General features: G+C 37.2%; 3 protein-coding genes across 10 annotated transcripts; 2 read left to right on the top strand and 1 right to left on the bottom strand.

The window, feature by feature from the left end:
- Nucleotides 1-323: 323 nt before the first annotated feature.
- LOC113712778 (probable methyltransferase At1g29790) lies at nucleotides 324-3,372 on the top strand. The gene is made up of 2 exons (XM_027236343.2): nucleotides 324-1,743; nucleotides 2,056-3,372. The coding sequence occupies exon 1, from the start codon at nucleotides 453-455 to the stop codon at nucleotides 1,713-1,715; it is 1,263 nt and encodes a 420-aa protein (XP_027092144.1). The 5' UTR covers nucleotides 324-452; the 3' UTR covers nucleotides 1,716-1,743; nucleotides 2,056-3,372.
- A 617-nt stretch (nucleotides 3,373-3,989) lies between these two features.
- LOC113711724 (auxin response factor 5) lies at nucleotides 3,990-11,591 on the bottom strand. Of its 4 annotated transcripts, none has more exons than XM_072067373.1 (15): nucleotides 10,552-11,591; nucleotides 10,236-10,412; nucleotides 9,951-10,063; nucleotides 9,090-9,188; nucleotides 8,931-8,987; nucleotides 8,633-8,785; nucleotides 8,443-8,527; nucleotides 7,953-8,043; nucleotides 7,411-7,575; nucleotides 7,191-7,313; nucleotides 7,032-7,107; nucleotides 6,784-6,919; nucleotides 5,379-6,649; nucleotides 4,726-4,916; nucleotides 3,990-4,480 (listed from the first exon to the last, which is right to left on the bottom strand). In XM_072067373.1, the coding sequence occupies exons 2-15, from the start codon at nucleotides 10,339-10,341 to the stop codon at nucleotides 4,351-4,353; spliced, it is 2,796 nt and encodes a 931-aa protein (XP_071923474.1). In that variant the 5' UTR covers nucleotides 10,342-10,412; nucleotides 10,552-11,591; the 3' UTR covers nucleotides 3,990-4,350. The 4 variants fall into 4 exon arrangements, with proteins under 4 accessions (XP_071923474.1, XP_027090708.1, XP_027090710.1 ...); XM_027234907.2 differs by having other exon boundaries at nucleotides 5,379-6,703; nucleotides 10,552-11,590; XM_027234909.2 differs by having other exon boundaries at nucleotides 5,379-6,703; nucleotides 10,236-10,406; nucleotides 10,552-11,590.
- Nucleotides 11,592-20,768: 9,177 nt separating this feature from the next.
- On the top strand, nucleotides 20,769-25,212 carry LOC113710903 (uncharacterized). Of its 5 annotated transcripts, none has more exons than XM_072067902.1 (8): nucleotides 20,809-20,949; nucleotides 22,355-22,453; nucleotides 22,658-22,809; nucleotides 22,995-23,104; nucleotides 23,254-23,339; nucleotides 24,196-24,300; nucleotides 24,437-24,626; nucleotides 24,858-25,212. In XM_072067902.1, exons 2-7 carry the CDS (start codon nucleotides 22,446-22,448, stop codon nucleotides 24,576-24,578), a joined length of 603 nt encoding a protein of 200 aa, XP_071924003.1. In that variant the 5' UTR covers nucleotides 20,809-20,949; nucleotides 22,355-22,445; the 3' UTR covers nucleotides 24,579-24,626; nucleotides 24,858-25,212. The 5 variants fall into 5 exon arrangements, with proteins under 5 accessions (XP_027089773.1, XP_027089772.1, XP_071924004.1 ...); XM_072067901.1 differs by having other exon boundaries at nucleotides 20,832-20,974; XM_027233972.2 differs by lacking the exon at nucleotides 22,355-22,453 and having other exon boundaries at nucleotides 20,769-20,974; nucleotides 24,437-24,614.
- Nucleotides 25,213-27,768: the final 2,556 nt, after the last annotated feature.

The raw sequence follows: 27,768 nt of genomic DNA, 5'->3' as shown, positions 1-27,768 counted from the left end.
TTTTTATCTTACATACATCACATTATAAAAAGTGCTACAGTAAAAATATCTCTAATAATTCACAATCCAAACAAATTATTATTATTTTCACTTCTCCAGATCAATTGATCAAGCAAATCTTAGCCCTTGGGATTCCATCTTTTCCGCAAGCTCACCAGGACCGGAGGATGGAGGAGAGCGGATTCAGGTAATTCTGGACCAGACCCCACAAAGGTCCAATCGATTTCATACACGTACACGTCTTACACTAAAGCATCCCCTATCATAGCCCAACCGACAAGTATCTGACTCCTTAGTTTATTGTCTTAATTTCTTCTTAATATCATAATCAACTTTTTAATCTTTTCTCTCCCACTTGCTGGCTCACTCACTGTCAAGACTCTCACAAAGCTCACTCTCTCTTTCACGGGCTTGTGATTTGTGATTCAGTTCAGCAAGAAAGCAGAGCAAAGATGGGCTCTGTTTCGCTGAAAATAGGTGATGGAACAGCAAGATTCAAGAGGGCTTCTCTGTGTTCCTCAGCAGTGAATGTGCTGATGCTTTTTTCCGTTATCACTACCAATCTTTTTGCTTTGTATGCTTTCACTTACTCCCCTAAGGACCCTCTGACCACCCACTCAATTCACCATACTCAAAAGAACATATCTTTGATATCAGAACAAGTCTCCTTGATCCTCAGGGAGATTGAATCTTCTCAAAAGAAGCTCGCACAGATGGAAAAGGAGCTCTTAGGCTATGAAAGCATCGATCTTTCCAGACCCAATACTGCAAGTGAGCTAAAAGTTTTCTTGCAGCACCATTTGCTGCCTCTGGGAAAAGATTCAAGAACTGGGATCACTGAAATGGTAGCTTCTGTGGGGCATTCTTGCGAGAAATCTGTCGATTTGCTGTCTCAGTACATGAATTATAAGGTCAGTGGACCTTGTCCTGATGATTGGAGTCTTGGCCAAAAGCTGATTTTGCGGGGATGTGAGCCATTGCCTAGGAGGAGGTGCTTTGCTAAGACTATTCCTAAGGTGGGTCTCCAACCTTTTCCTATTTCACTTTGGAAAGATGTTAGTGAAAAGGTTTACAGTTGGAGTGGTTTTACTTGCAAGAATTTAGCTTGTTTGAATAGCAAGAAGTTGAATAGGGATTGTGCTGGTTGTTTTGATATCGTAAATGGTTACGAAACTCAAAAGTATATTAAGGCTAGAGGCAAAAATGATTTCCTTATTGATGATGTATTAGCCTTGGGGAGTGGTGGTATTAGAATTGGATTTGATATTGGTGGAGGATCTGGGACTTTTGCTGCTAGAATGGCTGAAAGGAACGTGACTTTAGTTACTGCCACTTTGAATATTGATGCACCATTTAATGAATTCATTGCTGCAAGAGGGCTCTTTCCTGTGTTCTTGAGTTTAGATCATAGGTTCCCTTTCTATGATAATGTGTTCGATTTGATTCATGCTGCGAATGGATTGGATGTTGGGGGCCGCCCTGAGAAGTTGGAGTTCTTGATGTTTGACATTGATAGAATACTGAGAGCCGGCGGATTGCTTTGGTTGGATAACTTTTACTGCTCTAATGATGACAAGAAAAGAGCTTTAACTCGGATAATTGAACAATTCGGCTACAAGAAGCTTAAATGGGTAGTGGGAGAGAAGATCAATGGATCAGGAAAAGCAGAAGTTTACCTCTCTGCTGTTCTACAGAAACCAGTAAGGGTACAATGAATTAGGACTGGTCCGTGCATATTAAGAGGTAAGAATAGCTTATCTAGCAATAGACTCCACAATAGATATTTTGGCTGTTATCTCATTTCTTAACTGCCTCATATATTTCTTTGCAATGTGAAATAAGCAAGGTGAATTGGTTATATCTTTCTCGACTGCAATCAGCAACATACATGATGATAGGCTCTGCCAATTTCCAAGTGTTGTATATCTGTTTACTTTATAAATTTGTTTTACTTTCTTCTTGATGAATTTTTAAAGAAAGATGTCTTCTTAGTTGGATTTTTATTGACAAGGTCATTTGTAATATCAATTTATTCAATATTTTGAAAATTTTCAGCACAACCTGAGGCTTATATCTGGATGAACTTGCAATGTGGGTCACTAAGGTGCTTCCGGTGAACTTTTTTATCTCACTGATAAGCCCAGTTGTTGAATGCTTTTGGTGGGTGTTGGCTTCTGACTGTCAAAAGATTCTGCTTGATTTCTTCAATCACCTATTTAAGGGCTTTTGCTGCATAAGTGCTCGAGGCATTTCATTGAGATACAAAATGGTCCTCAAATGCTGTTTATGCTTTTCAATGTTCAGGTCCTTTTGCTCGTTGTTTCTGGATCATTGTCTTTTGTTAAGCTTTTTATTGTGTTTGGTTCTTCTGTCCGTAATTAGATCTGTTAGCGCCGAGATTCCATATCCCTAGAATAGGTTTTTTCAGGTTCATTTTGACTAGCGGGCATGTGCCAATTTTGCATCTGGTTCATCGAATGGTTTCTACGACCTAACTTTGAGAAAAATAATTCTTAGCTGTCATAGCATGTGTCAGCTTTTGGTCGACAAGGAGACTCTGCAGAGTATATGGCGAGGTATTTGATGCTTTCAAGCTTTCTTATCTGGACTTCCAGGGAAGGATAAAGTATTAAAATTCAGTTGGCCTGACAAGCAGCTCCTATGACCATTCTTGCAAAAAATGTTCTAAATCCTCCCCCCTCATCCTCCATAGTTGCCAGCATTCAGCTTTAGCACCCTTGCACAGGGAAATGTTAGACAAGATTAGAAAGCCCTACAGTTTTGATTAGATTTCATTCTTGGTCTTTCTGGTTAATCCTACTGGTTGGTAGCCATATTAGGCCTTTTTAATCCATTTCAGCCAGAAAAAATGTTTCCAAGGGGTTCAGCCAGAACAACATAAGTTCCAACAATTCAGTTCCCCAACCCACAAAGTAGACCTACTCTCTTAAATGATAATTCTCAAGCTGGTTGTTTTCTGTATGCATTCTATCATCCACCAGACTATACAGACTAGCAATCTGATACGGTGGCGAGTCCCAGATATTCCTGATAAGTGTAGACCGTCTTTATCTGTGATATAGTTGTAGCATATCTCTCGCAGGTTTCTTTAAAAGATAGTTTTTGTTCTTTTTGGACATCGTTCAAGAGTATTATTTGGAAGACTGCCAGGGTTCTCAATTTCCCAAGGGTTAATACTCTCCCAAGGGTACAAGACTATTATTCAGGCTCATCCCACTCTTGTCTAAAAGGGACAAGTTCAGTCTCTGTCAATAACTTGTATTACGATGGAGATCAACAGTTAACATTAAGTTTGCAAAGTTGATTGTAATGCTAATTATTAAGCTCTAGGCCTAGTTCTCACCAACTAAAGATTTGTCCACTTGCAAGCAGAGTTGTTGGCTCTCTTCTGGGGCCTCTATTTCTTCCATTTTAGCACTTGATTTTGGGAGTTTGTAGGAGTAAATGTCATGCTTCAGCTATGTGAACTTCATTTTAACCACCATCTCCAAATATTCAAGTGTTGTATGTTTGACCGTCTGCATGGTTGGGCCTGTTAATTTAGACAACAAAAACTCCTGAGGGGGCATTCAATTGTTTAATGGCATTTGGTTCATTGCCATGGAAGATATACGCTACTGCCAGGGCCACAGTTCCCTCTTTATGCGCTTTTCCAGATTATTAACTCTCCTGTTTTTTTCTGAACCTCGGTACAATGTACATCCTTAGGAGGCATCTTTCAAATGCCTGAAATGTTAAGTAGCGAAGCGAAGCGGAAGAAAAGTGATGTAAGGTGCAGCAAATGGGAAGCTGTTTCTCTTAATTGTAGCTTGTTTGAAATGCAAAATACGAATCCCTACGCGACGAAAGTTGAGAAATAATAATAAAACAGAGTTGCCTTACTTCTGCATAGGATTTGGTTCATTCCTTGAACGCAACAACACTTATTACCAGTTTTCTGGAGAGGTCTATTTCCACACTAGCGTGTATGAACTGCAAATTGTCTTCCCATAATAGCTTCATATGCTAAAAATGTCGCCACTCGCTGCTACAGAACCTGATACGTTTCCGTCATACAAGACTTGCATTTAAAAATGCTCAAACTACTGGTACGTTTCCATAACACAAGACAAGCATTAAAAGAAAGCTCAAACTACAATACTACTCTACACCACCTTATAAGGTTGTACATACATTACATTAATACATTTATTAGCATCTATGTTGCCAGCCAACATGATACTGCGATGCATGGATTAAGCAGAGTTGAAAATCAGACTTTATCTCAGCATCAGCGAGGAGGGGCAACAAAGCACCGCGATTTCAAAAGCAGGCGTGCTTTCTCACATATTAGCCAAGGCCATCACAAGAACGTCCTGCTTCTGAGACAGAGTTTAGAAGTTGCATTCCCTCTTCACCCATTTGCTGAACCTCAGAGGGTGATAGGATTCTGATGCACTTGACACAACCAACAAATTCCCTGTAATTCCATTTCAGGATGAAAAAACAAAACCTTTGTCAGCAAACATAATTGCTCTGATTCGCCATACATGCTATGCTGCATAATCATGGAGTAATATAGTAAATCTGAAAGAGAAATTTTGCTTGCAAGTAGTGTCTCCAGGACAATATCTGCAATAAATTTACAGCAAGAAACTAAACGTGCCTTCTGATGTTGATGATACACAAGGCTTTCTATAGACACAGAATAGAAAAGCAACTTACTCCCAAGGATCATCCCCAACAAGAAGCACATCATTCTCAAAATCCACATACACCAGTTTCCAGCCAGAACCTTTCGAGTCGTTTAGCAGTCCCTCGAGTCCAAACATCCGCTCAATTGCAGAACATAGTTCATCATAATTCTTGAAACTTGAGACGTCAATTGACCTTCCAACAGATCCAGCCTTTTGGATCTATCAGCCAATACGTATTCCATCATTGAGGAAGTAAAATAAGCGAAAGCCATTAAAAATTTGGAAAAGATAACAGCAATGGCATGCATAACATGCACAAGGCAAGCTGAAAAGTTGAAAGCCAAACAGACATGAATAAGTGTATACCAAATAATCTTCCATAGAGAGTCAGTGACTTTGCAGGAAGAATATTCTACAGGTCCATAACATTTGTCAGCATTCCACAAACAAACTTGACAATGGGCGACCACTTACTAGAGGTATGACTCCACAATCTTTTGCTATGAACAAAGGATAACCGAGTTGCTCCAGTCAACCAACAAAGTGGTTGAACATATCTCGGAAGTAGATGCAATGACATTACCTCTTCGTTTATTATAAAAATTACTACATTCAACTCAATACTTTTGCAAATACTCCACAACCAAATGCACAACTTGCTGCATGCAACAAATTGCTTACCTTTGTATACGTTCGCACCCTTGGAGTTGTTTGCTGCCAGGAGCTATTTGGCAAAGCATTGCTCTCATCAAAATCTACATCGCTTGAAGATGTACCACCCGAGTTATCAACAAATTCTTGCACAGAGAAAGCTTGAGAATCAGCCAAGCTTGTAGAGGTAATCTGAGATTGAACATCCTGGCACGAATTGAAGTTTCCCATGAGGTAATCCGAAGGACTCTGGAAATTAGAATTCTTTAGCGTGCAGAATTCATCCAATGCTGTGCTTGAAACAGAAGGATCAACCACTGTGCTTCCACTGTTATTTCCATCAAAATTTAGACAACTATACATATCACTTTGGTTAGAGCTCTCATTTGACAAATCTTTTAAACCAAATGAGCTGGCTAAAAGGTGAAGGTTGGGTAGATCTTGCTGAGGAAATGAAACAAGGGGGTTTGTCTGGGACAAAAATCTCGCATTATTAAATTGGTTATTCCACAATTCTTCAATTGTCGAAAGTTCAGGGCCCAATCCTCCTGATAATATAACTGGCTGATCATGCTTCCTAATTGCAGCAGATGAAGATCCAGGAGGTTTGAGAAGCCCAGCCAGAGATTGGCAAGATGAAGGATATAAATTCCATTCATTGTGATCTGGGTAAACAAATAGACCATCGGCGATCGAATTTTCTACTTGGGATACATCACTTGGCAGAGACTGGAGAAGATGTGAGTCCAACTGTGCCTGCATCATCTTTGGACTTGCTTGCACTGCTAGCATATTATTATTCTGATTCAATAATACGATATCATTTACGAGATTATGCGAATTTGCAGGCTTAACTACCAATCTATCATCGTTACAGTGTCCAAGTGATGAATATTGGCTCAACTGATCAGATTGCAGCTCAGGCTCTAGTTTGGTAGCTTCGGTATGAATTACAGGTGTTTGGTTTCCAAGTTTGTCCAGATGTTGTGGTTTTCCAGGTAGAACTGATTGGGATGAAAAGTTCAGTTTTGAGTTGTTGGCTTGGTCAAGATGGCTTTGCTGAATACTCTCACTTTGCGAAGATACATGCTCTTGAGGAATAATATCAGCCTTTTGCTTGATTACTGCCTGCGTAATCTTTTCAGCCTCCAGCACTGGAGAAACCTTAGCATTTGCTTCTAGTATAGAAGATGCAGTGCTGGGAAGATTGTCGACACAATTGGGTCTTATCAGCATCTTCATTAGTTGTTCTGACCATGGGTTGGAAACAGAAGGACACACAATATCCCCACTAAGATTTCCTGGAACTCGAAGAAAAGGTTTGTTAACTAAACTTTCCCATTCAGTTTGTGCTCCTGATGCAAGATTATTTTGATTTGGTTAGTATCACTTTAATACAGGGGCTGGCCACAAGACATCATAAGAAGAAACTTACCCAAAAATGCAGATTGGAAAGGTCGTTTAAGACCTGCAGTCAGAGAAGGAAAAATGAAGAGACTTTCAGGGGTTTCAATCTCCCAAGGACTCACTCTATTCTGCTTATCCCCACAACCAGGCTCATCCCACTCTACCTGTTGTTTGAACAAAGGTAAAGTTCAATAAGCAAACATGAAAGCAAAACTTGCCGAACTTGCCAAATTGACTGTTCTTGAAGTATCCAACATTAGTCCCAATACACTTTACCTGAAGACTTCGCCACTTGGAACCAGGCCATCTCAGTGGATCCAAGTCACTTATGCCAACAATTGTACCCATATATCTGTCCATGAAACGGAAAAGTTTGAGAAAACCGAAGTCAAAAGGGACCTTGTTCAGTAAACAGCCAATGACAACAGAACTTACCTTCGCTTACTTGATTCCTCAGTTTCAAACATCATTCCAAACCTCATACCAGCTGAAAGCTGTGTTCCATATACCGATTTTCGATATCTTGCCAAAGGGATGACAAATTCAGAAGGACATGCCCTGTGAACGTACAAATTTCACCAAAGGTTACTCGTTTTTTTCAAATAATGATTGATCATATAAAAATAATTATTGTAACAAAATATTTGCAAAGTACCTGGGATTGTAGAAAATTGTAAATGGACTCCTATTTGCAGCAGCATGAGCTGCGGCAGCAAGGACTCCTATATGCATGCTATCAGCAGAGAGTACCGATGATGGTAAAGCAGCCTGTTGACGGTTAGCACGCCTCACTCCAAGCAATAACTGTGACTTCTCATCCCTATCACAAATAGGGTCGTTCATTACTAATCTTCAAAAATCAATGAATTACACATTCTTGATCAGTGAGTATTTCGAACACTTTTTCTATCATGAATAACCACACATGAAGCCAACTAAAAAACTAAATTTTATGTGATGAACCGTATTATTCCAATAATCAGCACCAAATAATTTATGAAGATCAATAGTCGCATTGCACGCAACAATGAGTTTTCATTTCTTTTCCTCAAACAGAGAAATGCACATGCTCGTCAGAATTTGTAATAACATCACTTTATGGCTCGAAAAAAATAAAAAAATCCAACCATCTCAAGAAATGCCACGCATTGGAAATCGAAAAATAACCAACAGTCAGTTGATTTGACTTGAAATTACCTTATAAACAGAACAGAATCACCTGCTCTAAGTCTCTTTGTTCCAACAAACATGCTCCAACCAGTAGTAAGAAGATGCCGCTTTGGCTGACCTACATAAGAAACCAAAGTATTAAAAGCAACAGTCAATAAAAGTAAAATGAGAAATGGTCAATGCTGAAGATCAATTCTGACTTCAGGTCAGTATTGGATAATAATAATGTAAGACTTAATCCGGCCTCAACAAGGACAACCCTGCTATATTACAATACAATTATGACAAACATGTCTGCATGTCATTGGCTTCCTAGTTGGAATGGTTAATTGCAAGTTATCAATGAATAATAGAAAGTTGGACATTGTAGAAATATGGAGACTATCAATGTGAAGATTACTTTTCAATGAACCTTATCGTTACAGACGAAATTGTGCTAGGCAATCCTAGTCTCAATGAAACAAGCATGAAATAATATATAGAGTGAAATTTAAGAGGGAAATCAGAGAATGCTCACCTCGGTATATATGACGAAAAGTCCAGGTATTATCATGCAAGTCTCGGACAACAAGCTCTTGAGTTGGAGGTTGCATTGAGTAGTCCTAAAATGGCACAATTGAATATGGAGATAAGAAAAATCAATGGATGGAGTAGATGATCCATCAACAGAAGCTGGCAAAGATATCTCAAGCAATAAGGAACCTCACCAGTTGAGGAAAGAGTTTTTCAGCTGCCCTTCGAGGAACTGAGAAGCCACCATGTGTGCTAGTGTCACTTGCGGTCAGAGTCTTGCAAAAGAATTCGGTAGGATGTTTGCTTGGCTTTATTCCAAAGTCTGGCATGGGAAAAATATCTTTATCCTGATGCAGAAAGAGAAGAAATTCCGTCAAGGAAACTTTTTCTAAGGTAAAAGAACTTAAAAGGAGTTTGTTTATTTATTTCATTCTAGGCTTAGCTAATTTCATATTATGACAAGTAAAAACAGTTTTTCAACTTTGAGCTTACAGAGTTCACAGGTTGAAGGCTCATTTGGGCATAAATCTCATCAGTATCCTTATCTGCCTATCACAACCAAAGAATGCCACGAGAAATGTCAATGACTTGTACACATTAGCGAAGATTTTATATAGAGAGATTCCTGAAAACATCTCTGAGAGCACATACATGGTGTGTGACATTGTGCACTTGACACAAAAGTTGAGAGGGGAGATTGGGATAATTTGGGATTTGAGACGTTGCTGTTCTATTTGTTGAAACTGAAACCTGTGTCAATGAAAGCAAAATCCCATTAGCCCAAAAACCAACTCAGTAACCCAGAAAAGCATCCAAAGAGACTGCATGCGTTGACATTTTAATCATATCAAAAGTAGATCATACTCCTGATACATCCCTATGATAGCACATTTAATCTATTCTAAGTTTAGTCATCCATTTTTAGTGATCATAATCCTGCAAAGTTCTAAATAATCTGGAAAGTCCACAACATATTCTACCTAACACTAAAGCTTGAAAACTTAAAAGCACCAAATCTGGAAATGGTCTGGCTACTTCAATAGTCTATGAAGCCTACAACCAAGGTATTGCACACACTGTCTAGATTTAATTAATAGTTCGTTTATATCATTCACAATCTGTTATTTACCCAAAAAAATCCCCAAATTGTCAGCAATTTCTCAGACCTCAGAGCCACTTTTGTCAAAGCAGCGGTAAAATGGCGTTGTGAGCTTTTATAAGATTCCTTATTTCTAGGCCTCTTCTTTTTCTTGTTTTTGGGTGCACTGAAAACCTTTTCCCATCCCTAAGGCCATCTCCTAAAAGGTAACATTCCACTTGAATTTTAGAAAGAATCACTTCGCCTGTCATAAACAAGCATCCAATTTACCGCACCCTACCAAAGCATGTGAAATTTCTGCCAGAAACGTGATAAATTCAATGCAAGTGCAAACTGAAAACAAGCAGCGTTTTACCTATTTCTTTAACATGATAACTCTGTTGAACTTAGTAGCAACAAAATGAACTACTAACCTGCTCGCTGTGACCTTGTGGAAAATAATACACAAGGCTTCCCACCTGAGGCAGCATCACCAGTGGACCAGCACATGCGTGCCACAGCTCCGAATTTATTGGCTTTCTAATTCCTATGGAAATTCAGGTTCAGCAAAGAATAAGACTCCTATCAGAATAATGTCAAGAGACAAATGCTAAAGCCAGAATATTGAAGATTACCTCTCTCTCGAGCCTCTTAACTGGTGAAGACATTATTCAATTTAAGAGTTATGAGACAAATAAGAATCAGTTTAGGGAACTAACCAGACTGATCCTGCATTTCCTTCAACAGTTTCATCTCCTCAAGTAGACTGTTCTGTACTCCGGGAACCAAAGCTCCGCCTTTGATCTTCTCTTCAACGGCACCCATCTTGGCCGGTACCTCTTCTATTTCAACTCAATAACACAGTAAAAGAACTCATCTTTGCTCAAGCACTGAACCTAGCAATCAAATCAGAAAGAACCCTTTAATATGCCATGCAACTGATCAACATCACAAAAAGTTCCAGTCTTTCCACCCATCCTAAGGGAGTAATACAAGCTCAAAAGAAGGACCAGAGCTAGCAAACCACTAACACACCTGAAAAGGGATCACATAATTCTTCAAAGCAAAGAGAAATATCCCTTTACCCCTTTTAAAGATTCTTCTTCATGCTGTCTTCAACTTTATTAATAGGCACCAACAAACCCATGTCAAAGTACTAGCCTAACATGATATTTCTGAGAGAAACTGAGGATTACGCCAAAAGACCAACAAGTGAACACAGCTGATTAGAGAATCTAGAAGTAACACTATGTGAGAAAACAATCCATTTGACACACGAGAGAGAGCGAGAGAGCATGCCCAAATAATCCAAAACCAAGGAACAAAAGCCCTGCAAAAGGTACTGAAAATCTAAGTGGGGCTTCTCTCCATCAACAACGCCATCACAGCGAAAGGGAAATTTTTGAAAATGAACTCCCCCTAAAAACAAAGAAGAGAAATAAAAGGAGGTCCGGGAGCAGGGGCCAAGGCCGGGGCCGGTCAGTTTGTATCAAAGCACGCGGACCAAAGCATGACTAAAAATTAGCGAGTGGTCGGATTATCATTTATCAAGTGTGCCTTTGATATCCCTTTTATCTGTTCTCTTTTTCTACCTATCCTCAAAAGAAACCGACCTTTCAATGAAAGTGATCATCATTCTGATTCCTCTCTTCTAAGCTCTGAAACAACCCGCCCATCCCAGTCCTATTCGCCCCACCCCTTGTTTTGCCTTTCCCTTTTTCTTTTCCCATTTGTCTCTCTCATTCATCATAATTGACACAAAAGTTTCACTCTTTTTTACCAAAAACACAAACTTTTCTCCAAAGATAGCCCATTTTCTTCTGGGTTTTTTCTACTAATTTCTATTTCTTGATTGAGTAAATGAACCTAAAACTGAAATGGATTAGTGTGAATGCATGGTCTTACCCAGCCCAGCTCATACACACTGGATATGGGTGAATTGTTTTGCAGCTTTAGGAATCTGATGAATAAAACTTTGTGACGAGTAAATAAAAATGGGATAAATGCAGCAGGGGAAAGCTATCCCAGCACGAAATCGATCGTGTCAGAATTAATAACTGAAGTATTCTACTACCATCTCCACCGTTTCTTGCGTGCATATATCCACTAGTCTAATAGTAAAGAAAACAAATCTTTGAATTTTTCCCGTTTTCTTTTGTAGTTTCGAATTAAAAAAGAAATGGAGGGAGTGCTATTTGGGACTTGGGACATGGGAATAAGACAGACGCGAGGCGCATTTTAGCACGTGGATATCGAGGGAGAGAATTTGACTCTTTTTTTTTTAAATTTGACTCTCAGTCCTCAAGGTTTGGACCAAATTTGTTCCGTCCCTTGTGTTTCTTCTTTAGTACATGACGGGTTGGGATTTGGGACCCGTTTTTCACGCATGCGAAGGGCGAAGAGGAAATCAGCTCTTCTTGGGCATGACGGGCACAATTAATTTCTTGTTAAATGTTAAGGCCCTGTTTGTTTCAAAGAAAAATTATCACATTTTCCGTAAACACATTTCCCTATCATCTTTTTACCTTACATATATCAATCGCTACAGTATTTTTTTTTTACCAAAAATCTAGAAAAATGCAATCCAAATACAATTTTAGATTTTTACTATTAACTATTTCATCATAGGAAATAGTAATGCCGTATCTAACAAACGTCATCGTCAGTTTTAGCCATTAATATTTCGATCAAAACTTATTCGTATGTCTTTTATAGCTAATCGAATTTGGCATCACTATACAAAAATAGTCAAGTAGGTTAATTTTTTTTAGTTTCCTTGTAAATCATGTGATAATTTTTTTGTAGCAAACTCCATTTACGTGGAGGGGTTATTTTATTAAAATATCAACAAAATGTGGAGGGAACAAGGACCTGGCATTCAGTACAAAGAAATAATATAAATGAAATAAGGGGTACAACACTCTCAGTTCACAGTGTGTAATTTTAAGTAGAGCAAAATAATTATATTTAAATTAATTAATGCCTAAATTCTAGTTGAAAGATGATGGAATGAGGGAAAACAACTACATGGTCTAAGTGAAAACAAGACAAGACCATCAGGAATCAGGATTCGCCTCGCGGTAAACATGAGAGATAGATTATTTGAAGACATTAATGGTGATCTGAATCTATTTCAAATATTTGCACAAAGGCCACTTAGCTTTTGAACTGGAACTTAACGACCTAACTAGTGTAGCTAAATCCACTTCCACTTATGTAGCATGATAACCCTAAGAAACACATAATTGCAACCCATGAAGCAAAGCATAGCTCTAAGCAGTAAAAAAATGTCCAAAGTTTTAGAACTCCTTGTAGAGAGGAAAAATTATACCGCTATTACAATTTCGAAAAATGTCCCCACCATAAGCATTGTTGCTGAACACACTAGCATCAGTGTTTGGCTTGTAAAAACCTTTGTAATGGCGTGTACCAATTAATAGATTGAAAATACAATTCATGGTCTCGCCCTAACTTGAAAAATCGAGCCAAATAGGTACGTTGATCACCTGCTAACTACTGATTAAAAATTGAACTAATTGGTTCCAACACTTTGAAAAAAAAAATGGGTTGATTTCATAAATGTTTTTTGAACTTGAAATGAGACATTTTGAAATATGTGATATATCTAATAGTATCATATTAAAAAATATTAATATATGATTGTGATGATATAAAAAAAGTCATGTGACTTTTAACTATACTATTTAAATTATAAATGAAACTGTACACTAGATTTACCTAAGTATTTATGAAAACTTATAGGTTTTTATTTTTAAGTACATTTGTTGCACTTAATTGTACGAAAACTGTATCTAATAATTGTTTCGTCTTCAAATGGTTATACTTTAGGTGCATAAAGGACCAAATGTTTTGATACTAAAACACGAGAGACCAAAATAGAACGAAAATAAGAATTTGGGAACCAAATATGATATTGTTGAAACTTGACGGGCTAAAGTAGAATTAAAAATGAAGCCAAGGGATGAAGAGTGCAAAAATTGGGCATATCGAGGAAATGCTCCAAGTTCTTAAATGTATTTCAAGAACCAAGAGATTCAGATTCCACGACTTTGTAAAGTTTGTATTGCCTTTTCTGGGATGATTTTTCAATGCAAATTTCTTCGTGGGATCTCTGCCCTTTTCATTGGGGCCTACCTTTCTCACTGTGCTTTCCCTTCTGATGTTTGACCGTTCGGCCACGCCTGCGGTTCACGACAAATTTATGAGAGGCGCATGTTAGTGAAACTGGCCACGTGCCATTCATTTAATGGTTCATTCTGGCGCAGGTCTGCTCAAACCGTTTTAGTTACAACGAAAAGCAATTAATAAGGTTTTTTTTTTTTTTGGGGTTGTTATCAAGAGAATGTTCCGTTCAGCGGACGATAAGCGACACTAATCATCCTTAAAACGAGAACATAATCTGAATAGAGCCCCAGTTTTCTTAATATATCCTGCAGTAAAGGGTGGATTCGTTTTTATCATCTCCTTTTAGTCCTTTAATCTGAAAAATGACTCCTGCACGCAGTTCACAGGATGCAGAGGATAGCCAAAAGATAAATCGAAAAAAGGATTAATATATATATATTCATATTTTGAGATTCAGATTTAAGGATACGTTTGAATTGTTATTTAGTGAAATTTTTGTAGAATAATATATTATAACGATTTAATGTATATGAGATAAAAAGATGATTAAAAATATGTTTACAAAAAATATTTAAAAAATTTTAAAAAAATAAATGACAATTCAAACAAGGCTTAAATTTATTTAGATTAAATGGGATGCGTCTGAAAATAAAAATACTACCGTGCAGTATTTAGCAGTGACACTACAGATTTATCCTTGATCCACAAATTCGCATCAATCCTGCGCAAGCCACGTGATTAAATGGATGGGGACCACAGAGTAAGTATCATGCATGCATGCGCGTGTGGATGCTCACTTGATCCAACGGTCCAAACTCTTCTCCGAAATCGAAATCCCAGTAGCACGCGAAGTTGCGAACTACTCCTCCTCCTCCTCCTCCTCTTCCCGCTACTTGCGATCTACTCTGCTCTGTACAGTGAGTAGCAAGGAATTGGATCGGAGGGTTCGTTTGCACTTTGCACACTTTTCAAAACCTTTGGAAATTAAACTCGCCGCAATCCCAGCGGCACATTATTGATTATTCCTCAATTTTGCGGTACTCTCGATACCTCTTAATCCCCCACCCTTAATCTCATCACACGTGTCGATCATGCACATGCTTCCCACTGGGTCCCACGACATGGATTTTGCCTTAATTTGGGTCCTATGGACTATAATAAATAAGCAAGCATCCCACGAAAGTACTGGTAGTAGTAAATACTAAATACCCCTCTCCTTACTGGTGCTGGGAATTCCCCACGTACGGAGGTAAATTTGGCCTACAAATCTATCTATCTCTATAGTTCAAGACTTCAGGTGAAGGGCCAGGTAATTTATAAGAGAAAAAAAAAAGGAAGCCTGGTTCTGTCTGCAGCAGCCTCAGGATAAGGTGATTGTTTTATATACTACTACCATCTATCAAAACAACAAACAAAAACATGAAAGACAAATTAATACTATCAAGTCTAGATGTTGGAGGACATCAAATATCCTATTTGGCATGTACTTAAAGGTGGTATCAAAATTTTCGGTTTGGCAAATGAGTTCTTTCGGGTATCGGTCTAAAATTCTACTATAACTTACCGTGACAAATTATTAATTTTTTTTTAATGTATAAATTTTTAGATATTTTGAAATATATAACTTAAAATTTCTGATAAATTTTTTAAGATTACTGTAATTAAAATAATCAATCGAGAACAAACCATAATCATGGACAATGAATTATTAATGGGGTTTATAGTCTTGTTATCGTACTCTCTCTCTCTCTCTCTCTCTCTCTCTCTCTCTCTCTCCGTGTTTTTTGTTTTTTTATTTTTTATCCCTTTACTGTACTGAAAGCACCACTGAGCTGGAGGAGGACAGTGAAAAAAAGCCAAAATTGTAGTACTGATGTCGAACGTATCTCTGTTTGTAGAGTGGTCCAGGCATCGGTCTACATTCTGTTCTACAACACTAAGATCACGATGAATATTGGTAAAGCTGAGATATTCTTTCAAATAAACTGAAGAGCCCCGCGGTTTTAGCCTTTCATTATGGTTTGGATTTGGATGTGGGGTGCCTTTTTTGGACCTTTACGACAGTCGGGATATTACTAGTATCTATTAATTAGTAGCAATCACTTTATGAAAAATGCAAATGAATTTACAAAAGTGAGTCATGCACAAAAAGAACAGCATAAGGGAAGGGAAAAAAAAAAGTGAGAGATACATACATAGCTGGAGAGTCATATCAGCCGACGTGGATCTCTCCATTCCATCATTAAGTTCTGGATTTGCTACTCGTGTTTTTTTTTTTTTTTTTTTGTCAACACAGGGTCAATTCTTACGGGGTCCGACTAATCTCCTGCGGTCCGGGAGAGAAGGCCCCACTCCACACCGAGCACGTTAACAACGGGACTCGAATCCTGAACAAGCCAAGAAGGTCGCCATACCCTAAAGAGGGGGAGCGGGCCGCTCAAGCTATCCCGTGGAGGCAAAAGATCAGCCACGTAAAGTGACAAGTTTGTGGGAGATAAGGGTTGAACCCAGCATCACCAAAGATGGTGATGACCACCGGACCAAATGGCCAGTGGCTACTCGTGATTAATTTTGGTCAATTGTGATAATTTACAACGTTGAATAAGGAGGACACTGGCATTATTGTGCTCCATCCTGCGCCTTCGTCAAATCCACTCTACATCATGCACAAATTAATGTCAATCATTTACCACCCAAAAAAAAAAGAAGAAGAAGAAGAAGAAAGTTTTATAGAGCAAAAGCCAGGACATCCGGCTGCTGCGGTTGCTTATGATGATTCGAAGTGGGCTTCCCTCAATCTGCAATCACAGGGACGACCTCACTGAAGGCCGTATGTGGCATGAGTTGAAGTGTGGAGATTAAGCGATATGGCAATGACAAAAGAGAAAGCGAAAAGGAAGAACTGCTCCTCGTCAAATTACGTAACTTGAGCGTACAGATAACGCAAATTACTATTGATTTATGAGTTGCGCTTTTAATTTTTTGCGTGCCATTTGCTAAGCAATATGGTATGTGTTGGTTATATGCTTCCAGGCAAGTATCGGTGTAAATTACAATTCAATTATATTACTTCATCCACATCCATCAATTAATAAGTGACTTTGAATGCGCAATGAATTTTAAATAGATTTAGGTGGGTGACTCAATCAAGCCCATCCAATCGGTGGGCAATAAATTGATTCGCATTACCTATTTATACCTATTTTAAAAAAATTGCACGTTCGAACTCAATTTTTTGTGAACATTAAGTGGATGAATTTGAATTTCTAGCAAACTCAATACCAATAAAATGTTGTTTTCACTTGTCAAACAACATCTGGACCAAAAAAAAAAATAAGTAGAATTTTAAGCAGGTCGGTCATGAATAATATGCAATTAGGTATGTTCATGTTCATTTATTAAGTGGGTATATAGGTGTGTTTATTCAATTAGACATATCACTTGTTGAACTTGTATGAATTATCCATGTGGCACCTCTACATCTACGAGATGGACTCCAAAGCTGCAAGCACTTAATAGAATGACGATTTAGCGTGCTCAGATCGAAGATGATTTGGAAATTTTTTTATTAGGGGAAAAAAAAGAGTGTAACGCTACTGTTTTTGTTATATGATTCTTTTTTTAAGATGAAAAGGATGATATGCAATGCAACCACTCCTACCTTTTTCTTTTGCTCTTCCTCCGTAGATCTTGTAAAGTGCGTTCAATTTGATTGCCAGAAACATGTCATCCCTCAAAAAAAAAAAAGCCACGTAGAAGAAGAAGAGGAAGACTATACATTAAAAGTCTATACGTGGGTATTTGCAGGTCTAGGAGATCAATAATTACAGGAGTGTAAGTGGTGCAATCATGATATTCCATCACAGAGGAAGCACTTTTTCATAATAGATGGGTCAAAAAATTGCAGGAACTTTATGGAACAGTGGAATGATTAGGATTATGATTAGGGACATAATAAGAGAGTATTTATTTGGGTAAAAACAAAGGGAGTAATTAGGAGGGGGTATTAAGAGAGACAAACACATAATAGGAGGTGGGGTCCAGACGCCAGTGGTTATAATTGACAGAAGGAAAGAAGGCAAGGGGAATTTTGAGCGTGCTGCCAGGGGAACATCGCAACAGTATTGTGTGTAGGGATAAGAGGGGGACACTCGTATTGCTTCCTCTGATGACGATCAAGTACGAATCGCGACACATTGGAGAGCCCCGTTTTGTCCCACTCCAGTCCAGCCCACTTATCCTTCATTCCTCCGGTACTACTCGCTTCGTTGGTCGCGCCCACTCACTCCCAGCTTAATTTGGGAGATTCGGGTAATTAAAATTTGCTTTTCTTATTTCTTTATTTAGTATGGGATGTCTAGAATCAAATCAAGATTCTCTCTTATTTATACTCTTTTTTTTTTCCGTACCATTCAATCTATTTCTTCCTCCAATATGGCAATTAACTTGTTAATCCTTTTACTAATGAAAAGTTTTATATATGCTCAAAACAACTATAAAAAGCATGTCTAATACTTATTTCCTAACTAATGAAAGAATTCCACGTGAACATATAAGAGTCCACTTGGCTTCATTTAACATGTCTATTGAACTCCACTTAGCATGTGAATTAGTAAGTGAGATACTTATATGTTCATGTGATGTCTTTTTTTTTTTTTTTTTTTTATAGGTTATGGAACAAATACTACGCATGCCTCGTAGTTATGCCAACTAACGTAAAACTTCTCTCGCTTAGTAACTATTCTTCCTGCTTTAAAATTTACTTTGCCAGTGAATTTAGTACCATCTTAGTTGTGTATTTTGTGGCATATCCAATCCTTAATTGTTTATACTTGAGAACTACGTGCCATGGAGGGATGGAATGAGTAATTCAAAAGAGCGAGTGTATGTGAGAGATTTGGGATTCGAGACTCTGTTTACAAAAAAAAAAAAAAAAAATTAGATTCCATTCAATATGGGATTCTATTTAAAAAACTACGAAATTTGCCTAAAAGTCTGGATATAAAAATATCTAAAATGTGAGAGGAAAAAAAGAACAAGCAATAGATTTGAAAAAACTAATGGCTAAGAGCAATATGTAACCGCTAACATTCCTATTTTCCTAGTTACTTAAAGCGACAACAAAAGTAATTATTAATTTCAGGGTGCATTTTGGGTTTTACAGTCCCATTTATCACAAATTGCTCTTCAAAATAAAAGGGTAAGGGTGTGACAAATTACCTTAGTTCCCCCAACAAGCGAATTTATGTACAAAGTATACTGCTATTTTTCTTCTTAAGAAAGATTACTGTCCCTTTTTATTAGGGCCAATTAGAGACCGGAATTAAGTCGCATACAAATATCTTATTGTTTGCCAACGCGTTAGTAGACACTCCATGGGCCAGGAAGATACTCTTAATCAAGCAATAGCATGCATATCGCCAGGTGGGTCAAACGGCCCAGTAGTTTCAATCTAACATATTTTTGGGTGTCACCGAATAATAGCATAATGAAGTTGGGGTCAAGATCAAAAACCGGTGCCCACAACTTGTGGCAGATGAAAATGTTAGGCCCGTGCCCGTAAACGTCTTCCTTTTCCAGACCCGGCAAGTTTGAAACTTCAAATAAGGGTTTATCTAGGGTTTGGGATAGTTTTAGAAACCTCCCTTGAGGTTTATGACAGTTTCACTGTCCTCCCCTAAAGTTTTCAAAATATCATCAACCTTCCTTAAAACTAATGTTCTTGTAACAAATTAGCCCAATTCAACAAAATCAACAATCAGAAAAATGATTTCAAGAGTAAGAAGAATATTTCATACCAAAAATACCCCTTAACTTATTACTAGTTGGTTATCAAAAGAAAGTATTAGTTAAAAATAGATAATAAAGACTAAACTCTATCATAAGTGTAATAGAATATAGTAATAATGACTATTTTTCATAGTATTACATAAAATAGTAAAATCAAAGTATTGGAGAGAAAGACTTGTTAATTTGGAATCAAAATTTACGCGAAAAATTCTTAAACTCTTATAGCTAGTTTGGGAGCTGTGATTTGATTAGAAAAAACACTTTTTCTAACGTTTGGGAGTTTTTGAGGGATATAAAATTATGGAAAAGCATTTGATTTAAGCGGATGAGGTCCTACTGTTATGGTTACCCTTTGGGCAGAAAGCATCGAAAAAGTTGAGAATGCCTAATAAAATTTTTTAAATGCCAATTTTGTTCTCAAATGCATATTGAACAAAATTTTATTGACATATATATATATATATATATATATATATATATATATATATATATATATATATGTATATGCAAAATCATCCATTTTCCTACCTTAATTTCCAAACAACATTAAAATATCTTCTCTTCTTTACTTTTCTTTCATAATTTAACATTTCCCATATTTTCTTTTCTAATCTCAACTTTCAAACTAGCTATTAGTATTAGAATTTTGAATTATTTCTTTAACTTATGGGGTCCATTATTTCAAATGATTAACAAGAAAATTTTATCATTTGTAATTAAAAAATAATAATTCTCAAGAAGCGTTTGGATTAATAAAAGGGTATGATTTTAATGGAAAAGCAAATAAATCAAAGTAGAAATTTTTTTTCTAACCATCTTGTTTGCGTTACTTATACAAAGAAAGAAAAGATTTAATAAATATTTTGGAAAAGAAAGGAAAGAATAGGTTATGTGCAATTGCATTTTATCCATAACTTAATAAAATATAATTATAAATATATTTTAATACTTTACACTCTCTTTGTGTATTTTTCATATTCATCTTGTTATTCTTATGAAAATTTTATGAAAGAATAATATTTAAATAGACATTTTAACCTTTTTTTTAGAAAGAAATTGCAAGAACTACTAAAATATAGAAAAAGAATTTTAAAATGTTAACAATTATCGTTATAAAATTTAGTATTCAAGATTTTCAATTTTTTTTTATATTCAAATTCATGATTAATTTAGTACAAGTGACTAAATTATTTATCTCCAAATAAATACGTAATATTTTCTAAGTTGTAAGGATATAAAAGTCATTTGACCAATCATGAGGTAAGCATGGGTCTAAAATAGTTTATAAGGGAGGTCAGTGATATTTTCAAAACTTTAGAGGAGGGCAGTGAAATTGTAGAAGAAACCTCCATGAAATTATCCCTAGGGTTTCGCTGCTCAACACAAAGCAATTCTCTTGGTGGGTTAAAGCAATGGAAGGGCTGAAGTTGGCTGCCGCCAAATTGGTAGTCTATCTACATCCATCCAAGGCCAAAAATGTTGCCGATGCTATTCATGGTGAAATCAGCTCTCTACTTTTCAAGTAATAAATTTAATTAATTTCTGCAAATTCAATTATCCAAAATTATGTTATAGAGTGCAGTTAATTTCTAGTTTCTTGTTAATTCTCCTTATTTGTTTTTTAATCAACCGCGGCTATTAAGGAACGGTGAGTTCATGTTGATGGTTCTTTGCATTCGTGCACATTTCATACCTTTAAGTGAAACTTCAAATCCAGAACTTAATGTATTCTTTAGCATCCCGGTCTTTAGTAATCTTGCGTACTGAGTCTTAATCTTCGTTATTGGTGAGTGTCATGAATGTCAGTCAATGCTGCTGTGCTAGCTGCCAATTGTAATGCGTATCGTCCACTGTAAAACTCAATTAAGATTGGGTGAAGGTTTATAATTTGCATAATTTCGTTTGCATAGATTTCAGTTTTCGTTCTCCAGGTTCTTCTCCATGCTGGTCAACTTATTGGCAAAAAATGGATAGAACAATGTTGTTTTAATGCATGAAAGCAAGCTGGCCACCGAGATTGTAAAATGGCAATTTATTCATTTATCTGGTCTGAATGAAGCTCAAGTGCAGCTATTTTGGGAAGTGAGTTTGTACTATGGTTATGACGCGAAAAGATCCAGCTGCAATCATACCTGCCAACTCTGACAAAACTTGGGAAGCCAAAGCTATTATGATAATATACTCCATAAGTTTCTTAAGGAGTGAGTTTCTAACGGATGTTAGCATGTTATGGCAATTATGTGCATTTAGGTGCTTTACAAGTGCCACTGAGATAGTAAAACACCTATCTGTTGTGTGTTTTGATTGTCTTTATTAAGTTGGGCAATTTAGGACCTTTGAGTTCGTATTTGTGATTAGTACGCACAAATGATACGTTGAACTGGTATTTGATGCAAAATTCATGACGTGTGTTTAAGAGTTTTGTGCTGTTGTGTGTTGTTTTTTCAAAATGATGAATCTTCATATGGAGTCAAGCATAGATATTTAAAAAGTTTTGAGTTCAAATAGCTTGAAGCAGAACTTGATGTAAGGATGCACCAGGTTTTACGATTTTGGTTTGTTGTAGTTTTGTATTTTAGCTTGAGTCATCATACAACATGATCTTGATGAATGTGCACTCAATGCTGATGTCCTAGCTGCCAATCATAAAGCTTGATTCTGGCCCTTGCACATGAAAATTGATTGCATGTATTGTTTGGTCAATAACTGAATTCCTCAGCTTTCACATATCTTAGCACATCAGAGCCTGCGAATTCTCGAACTCTTCTAAGATTGTGGAAGTTTTTTATTGTACTTTTAGCTTCATTGTATATTTTCCCCGCATTCTAGTGAAACTTGTCAAAATCCTTCCTGTCCTAATTGGAATCCAATATGAATTTTTGATTGATTGCTAATATTCCAGTAAATCCCATGGATGTGCGAAATCATTGTTGACTGGTTACAGAATGGAGTGAAAAAACGGTTTATTTGTCAAAAGAGTATACTTGAATTTTATGGCATGGTAAGAAAAAATTCCTTGAACCTTAAATTATACTGTGTATTAACCATTAATCTTTGTGCCCAGCATAGAAAGTATAGAGTTTTGTGATAGAATGGTAGAATAATTGCAGCATTATGCTAGTTCATTGCAGAATCTGTTTAATTTGTGGTTAATTTGGTTATCTTTTTTTTTTTTTTTACCTTGGGTAATTGATGCATGTACCAGGTTCAATGAAACTTTTGATGGTGTTTTATTGGCATATGACACGGACTTCCCAAGTAATTTGGCTAAGATTTTGCCGGGAGTTCATCCTTATTTTGGAGTGCGGCTAGAAACAAAACTGCTGCTTTTTCATCCAAAACCAGACATGGTTTTAGGTACTCCCAAAGTTTGTCTTATTAGATTGCAACATTTTTTATTGTATTAAAACAATACTAAACTTGAATGATGATAAATTTGCCCGGACACTGGAGGGATTCTGTTGCACTGGTTAATACTGTCTGTTTTCTTGCAGATGCTTAACTTTCTCAGTAATTGCTTCCCTGTTGCTTCTCTTTTGCAGAGGGAGAGGTAGTTAGACTTAGCGAACAGTCCATTCATGTTGTTATTCTTGGTTTTTCTGCCGCTGCTATAATGGCCGAAGATATTCGTGAGGAATTTAAGTTCAAAGCTGTGAGCTTTCACAAGTGAAAAGTTTACTCTTCTATCTGTTTATTAATTTGGTTGAGGGAGGCATGGACTAGGGGGATGGAGGCTGGTATGTATGTGTGTATTTAAGCTCCTAAATGCGACTACAATGTAAGTCAACTCTTTTGCTGCAGAAACCTGGCAAAGAAGTCTTTCGGAGTACAATTCACAAGAAACACAGGATCAAAATTGGAACTATTATACGCTTTGTAGTTAAAAGGTAGAATGGCAAATCTTTTGAATACTGTATTTTTTGTTGACTGTGCACTATTTTAATACCCCTATAGGTACTTGTGCAGAATGTCTTATATTGTTAGGGTAGACACACTGCAAAGATCTAGTATCCTGGTTGTCTTTCTATGATTTTTGATAAAAGAAGAGCAGGGAGATATGAAGGATGTTTGCATGTCTTTTGCATTTGTTCTGAATTCTAATTGGATTACAAGTTAATATGTAACTTGGGGTTCATGTGTTCAAGTTCCTTTGTTTCAGTTGATCTCACTTTAATTGGAAAGTTGCTTGTAAAAGATGTGATTTTCTGTCTATGATTTGTTGTTGTTGTTGTTTTTTTTGGTGGACTTTCCTCCTCTTTATGTGCATATGCCATTGTGGTCGGCATAATGTGTCACGCGTTCTGTGAAAATATTGAACCTTATATCAAGAGGGGCCCAAAAGTCATTTGAATCATGTTTTTCTGGTCAATTGGAAAAGTTGTAGGAAAATATCTCCATAAACTGCATCTGATGGCTTTTTCACAGAACTGTAAGGCTGGCTAATATGATCTCTAAGATTGTTTCAATAGTAGACCCTTTTCCTGGATTTTTCATTTTTTGGGGTTGGGGGGGGGGGGGAGGGGAGAAAGGATCTTCTGTGTGAAATTGACCAATTTCTGTTATTTGGGATCCTGTATAAGATTGTTGTGATTGCTTTTTTCGCATTAGTTATAAAGCCTAGTTGTGCTTCATATAGTAAGAATATTTCACGAGATTAATTTAATACTTGCAGATTTCAGTAGTTTCACTATGAAATTTGGATGAAATGGTTAAATAATTGTATGTGGTAACTTGTCATTGTAGCTTCGATGAAGAAATACTGCACGTATCTGGCTCATTGCTTCCTGCTCACACAGGATGTGTTAAATGGTTGGAAAGACACTTGGAGGAATGGTCACAATCTGACAGGTTCTAGTCTACTTGGCATAAAAATGAATTTGGTCTGAGTTTATTTATCTTGTTTTAAATGAGTGCGTCTATCTTACGGTTTATTACTATTTGGCTTGACGAGTAGTGATGTTGTCTGCGAAAACTGATATTGCAGTACAATTAAAAAGAGGAGAGCAAACGAGCAAAACAGAGAAATTTCAGAGCCTGATAAAGCCGCAAATGATGGGGAAACATTTGCTGTAAACACTGAAAGTCCTAATAAGAAGTCTAAGAGAAGGAAAAAAGAGAATTCATGAAAATTTCCGTGGAGTCGATGTGCAAACATTTTGCAGGTTCCACGCTTGGTAATTGTTAGTTGTGAAAATTGAAAAATCGAATAACATTCTTCTCTGTATTGTTGGCTTGCCATCTTGTCAGCTTTTCAAGTCACCCTCTTGAAGTGATTTTTCTTTATGCTCTTATTTTGCATACTATCTTGATTTGGTGCTTCTGCCAATTGTTTCATGTTTTCTTTTCTTGGTTTAGATGAACTAATGTTCATTGTATTCGGATTTTGTGTGCCATCCATTGTGTAGGTAATACCAGCATTTTCTAAAAGCGGTTTAGTTTTTTCCTTTGAGCATCACGGGCCTATAATAGTTCATTATTGAAGTGAAGAATATGAAAGTTTTGAAGGCAATGCAATTTAAAGCTGCAAGTCTACTGGTGATGTTGTCATGGATGCTGATTATACCTAGTCATTCTCTGTTCACGTTGTAAATCTCCAGCTGTGGAGGCAAATGCTTCCTTATTTCTCAAAGGTGTAATTGTCCCGGGCATGAGAAATTTCCCTTTATTTTCTTTTTCCCTTTCCAGGATGATTGCTTACCGCAAAAAGGTCGAGTTGTAATACTATTGGACGATTTGTATCTATATGGCTTTTAGATTTCAGTTATTTTGCACCACTAAAGTGAAACGGCTTCTACTCTGCGTTGATTGCTTGACAGGTTTTCTGCTGTGCGGAAGCAAAGGCAGTCTACAAAAGTGTTGCTTGTCACTGTTTTTTTTTCAATGAACATGGCTTTGTTTAAATGGAAAATATTAGTGGCTTCATCCTCTCAGTGTCAAAATACTTCTCCCTATGATCGGTCGAAGAAAGTTGGGTTGAAGAGTTTCAAAGGCGAATTTCTCTTTGGAAATTATTATTCTATGCATATGCGTGTATGCATTGCAAGTTTAGGTTAATTGTTGAGAAATGCTTTGAGTTGCTCTAATAAATCTTAAGAGAACTGGACTTAACCAGTCCAAAAATGCTCTTATTGTCAACCGAACTGTCCCGAATGCTTCAAAAAATGTTCTAGCCACCTGCGTCAGGCTAATACTGGCACAGATTGGATCTTACAAATTTCATATTCTCCGTTTTTCTTTTGCAGTGATGGCAGCTGAACGCTTCCTGTCGTCGGTTCATGATTACAGCAAGTAAGATGGAGGCAAATCTTAGCTGATTGTGAATCTAGATCGCTCATTTGGATTGTATTTTTTAGGGGGACCCGTCGTGATAGATAGCCCTTTATTATTTGTAACCTAAACTCTAGAGACGTCAAAAACCTATGAGATCGAAGTTGATTTGTTTTTTGGTGGGCTTGTGAGACAAAGTGCAAGAACTTTTTTTGTGATTTACAAAATCATATCTGCTGTTTTAGGGTGTAAGTACATTGGATTTGCCAATGTACTTATAATTAGAACCAATCAACAATTATGTAAACCATATATCAGATCAGAGAATATATTGTAGGGGAATGGATGATCAGCATTGGGTACGGGGTCCCTTTCTAAACACTCCATATTCCACTTTGGGTCCCTCCTATAAATCCAATGGAAAACGAAAGCTGTAAAGAAAAGCATTCGTTTTTAATAATAGGAAATTTGCTGTACGAAGTATGGATTGAGAAAGAGATGGGAAAATGGCGGAGTTTCTGGTTGGTAAATGATGGCCGGAGTTGCATCTTCCTGCCATGTGCGGGTTGGATTTTAATAACAGGAAGAAAACACAGAGCGTTATGACAAAAGCTCCCGTGCAATCCGGACCAATAACATGGCTTCTAGAGTAGACTCTCCGTCCTAAGAAGGGTATGATTCCATATCTCCCCTCTCTTGGTCTTGGGCAGGTTTTATTAATCAAGTAGTCAGTAGTATTTGAATGAAGAGGAGCAGCAGTTAAAGGCCGAATCTTTGTTTGGTTTACCTCTTTATAATATGTCCAACCTCTGACAACCCCAGTTCCCGACCTGCCAAGAATGGATCTCAAAGATATTTTCAAGTACTTTAATTATGGCTATTCCGAATTTATGACACGAAACTTGAACTTGGACGGCACCCGGAAAAGAATTTTACCACCCGTTTTGGAAGCTAAACTGGAAGCTGTGAAATTTCTGGTTGCGCTAATAGGAGAAAATGGAAAAGGTTTTTGCTGGGAAAGATCTCAATTGAGGTTCATTTAGCTGAAACATTTTTGTGTATTGGCCATGGAGATTCTGGAAATGCATATGATTGTATAGCATATGCCTTCCCTGACTATATTCTCAGGAATTTGAATACATGAAAATTCTTTTGTTAAATCCGTTTACCTGCTAATTCTTTTTTTTTTTGCCATCCTTCCGCCGAGGGGCAGAAGTCCATGTGAATCTCATCTATTTCGCTGGTAAGCCTTGTAGCGATTGTTTATTATTCTTGGAATTGGCTAAAGCTGCAATCAATCATTTTCAATCATTTGCTTTAACTAAAGAATCGAATGATGGGAAGTGATTGAGAGGAAGACTAACGAACCTCAACTCCGCATCGTCCACTAAACAATGGAATCACTAGGAATAAGGTCATATGCCCCCTGCATGATTTCGTAGGCTAATCGTGTCAACGGTTGCTGAATTGAAGTACGGTCCACGATTGGTACGTTTGATGCAAAAGACGGCATGCTCGCGAGAGTTATAGCATCTACTTTCTGCAAAAGATAGGAGTCCATTATTTCCTTACAGCCGAGAGAATGAAGGATGAAACCTGCATCCTGGGTTTGAAGCCCTTAACAATCGTCTTCAATAATGTGTACTTTTATTCAAGAACTAGATTCTGGTGCAATCAAATTGTGGCTGCTGTTGCTGAATCAACAATCACCTAGACTCAAAATCCTTGAATGGGGAACTTGTTCCTCTCATTTGTCCATCATTGCTTTAAATGCTTTTTCTCTATAATGCAGCGGACCACGGAAGGATAAGTTTATATGAAATCCCACAAGGGATGGATGGAGCTAGAGGGATAAAGACTAATACGTATTTCTCGGGAATGACCTATATCCTTAATCCATGTGTAAGAACTATAAGAATACTAATCCTCTCCAATAGGCTATGCTGCCTGTCCTACCACGCCTATCATGGTTCGCGGTCTCGATTGTTTCACATCCGTCGCGGCATATCTGTTGAATATAGGGTGATACGCATATTATAATACATGAAA

Source organism: Coffea arabica, chromosome 10e (assembly GCF_036785885.1).
Source record: "Coffea arabica cultivar ET-39 chromosome 10e, Coffea Arabica ET-39 HiFi, whole genome shotgun sequence".
Classification (NCBI taxonomy): Eukaryota; Viridiplantae; Streptophyta; class Magnoliopsida; order Gentianales; family Rubiaceae; genus Coffea; species Coffea arabica.
The sequence above is the reverse complement of the archived record's forward strand: the minus strand, read 5'-3'. Positions and strand labels throughout refer to the sequence as shown.

Coding starts and splice junctions, on each gene's coding strand:
- LOC113712778 (XM_027236343.2), top strand. CDS start 453: ATGGGCTCTGTTTCGCTGAAAATAGGTGATGGAACAGCAAGATTCAAG.
- LOC113710903 (XM_027233972.2), top strand. CDS start 20,865: ATGGAAGGGCTGAAGTTGGCTGCCGCCAAATTGGTAGTCTATCTACAT. Junction 20,975..22,657: donor ATCAGCTCTCTACTTTTCAA/GTAATAAATTTA, acceptor TGCATGTACCAG/GTTCAATGAAACTTTTGATG. Junction 23,340..24,195: donor ATACGCTTTGTAGTTAAAAG/GTAGAATGGCAA, acceptor TTGTCATTGTAG/CTTCGATGAAGAAATACTGC.
- LOC113711724 (XM_027234907.2), bottom strand. CDS start 10,341: ATGGGTGCCGTTGAAGAGAAGATCAAAGGCGGAGCTTTGGTTCCCGGA. Junction 8,988..9,089: donor TGCACAATGTCACACACCAT/GTATGTGCTCTC, acceptor TGGTTGTGATAG/GCAGATAAGGATACTGATGA. Junction 7,314..7,410: donor ACAATTTTCTACAATCCCAG/GTACTTTGCAAA, acceptor GTACGTTCACAG/GGCATGTCCTTCTGAATTTG.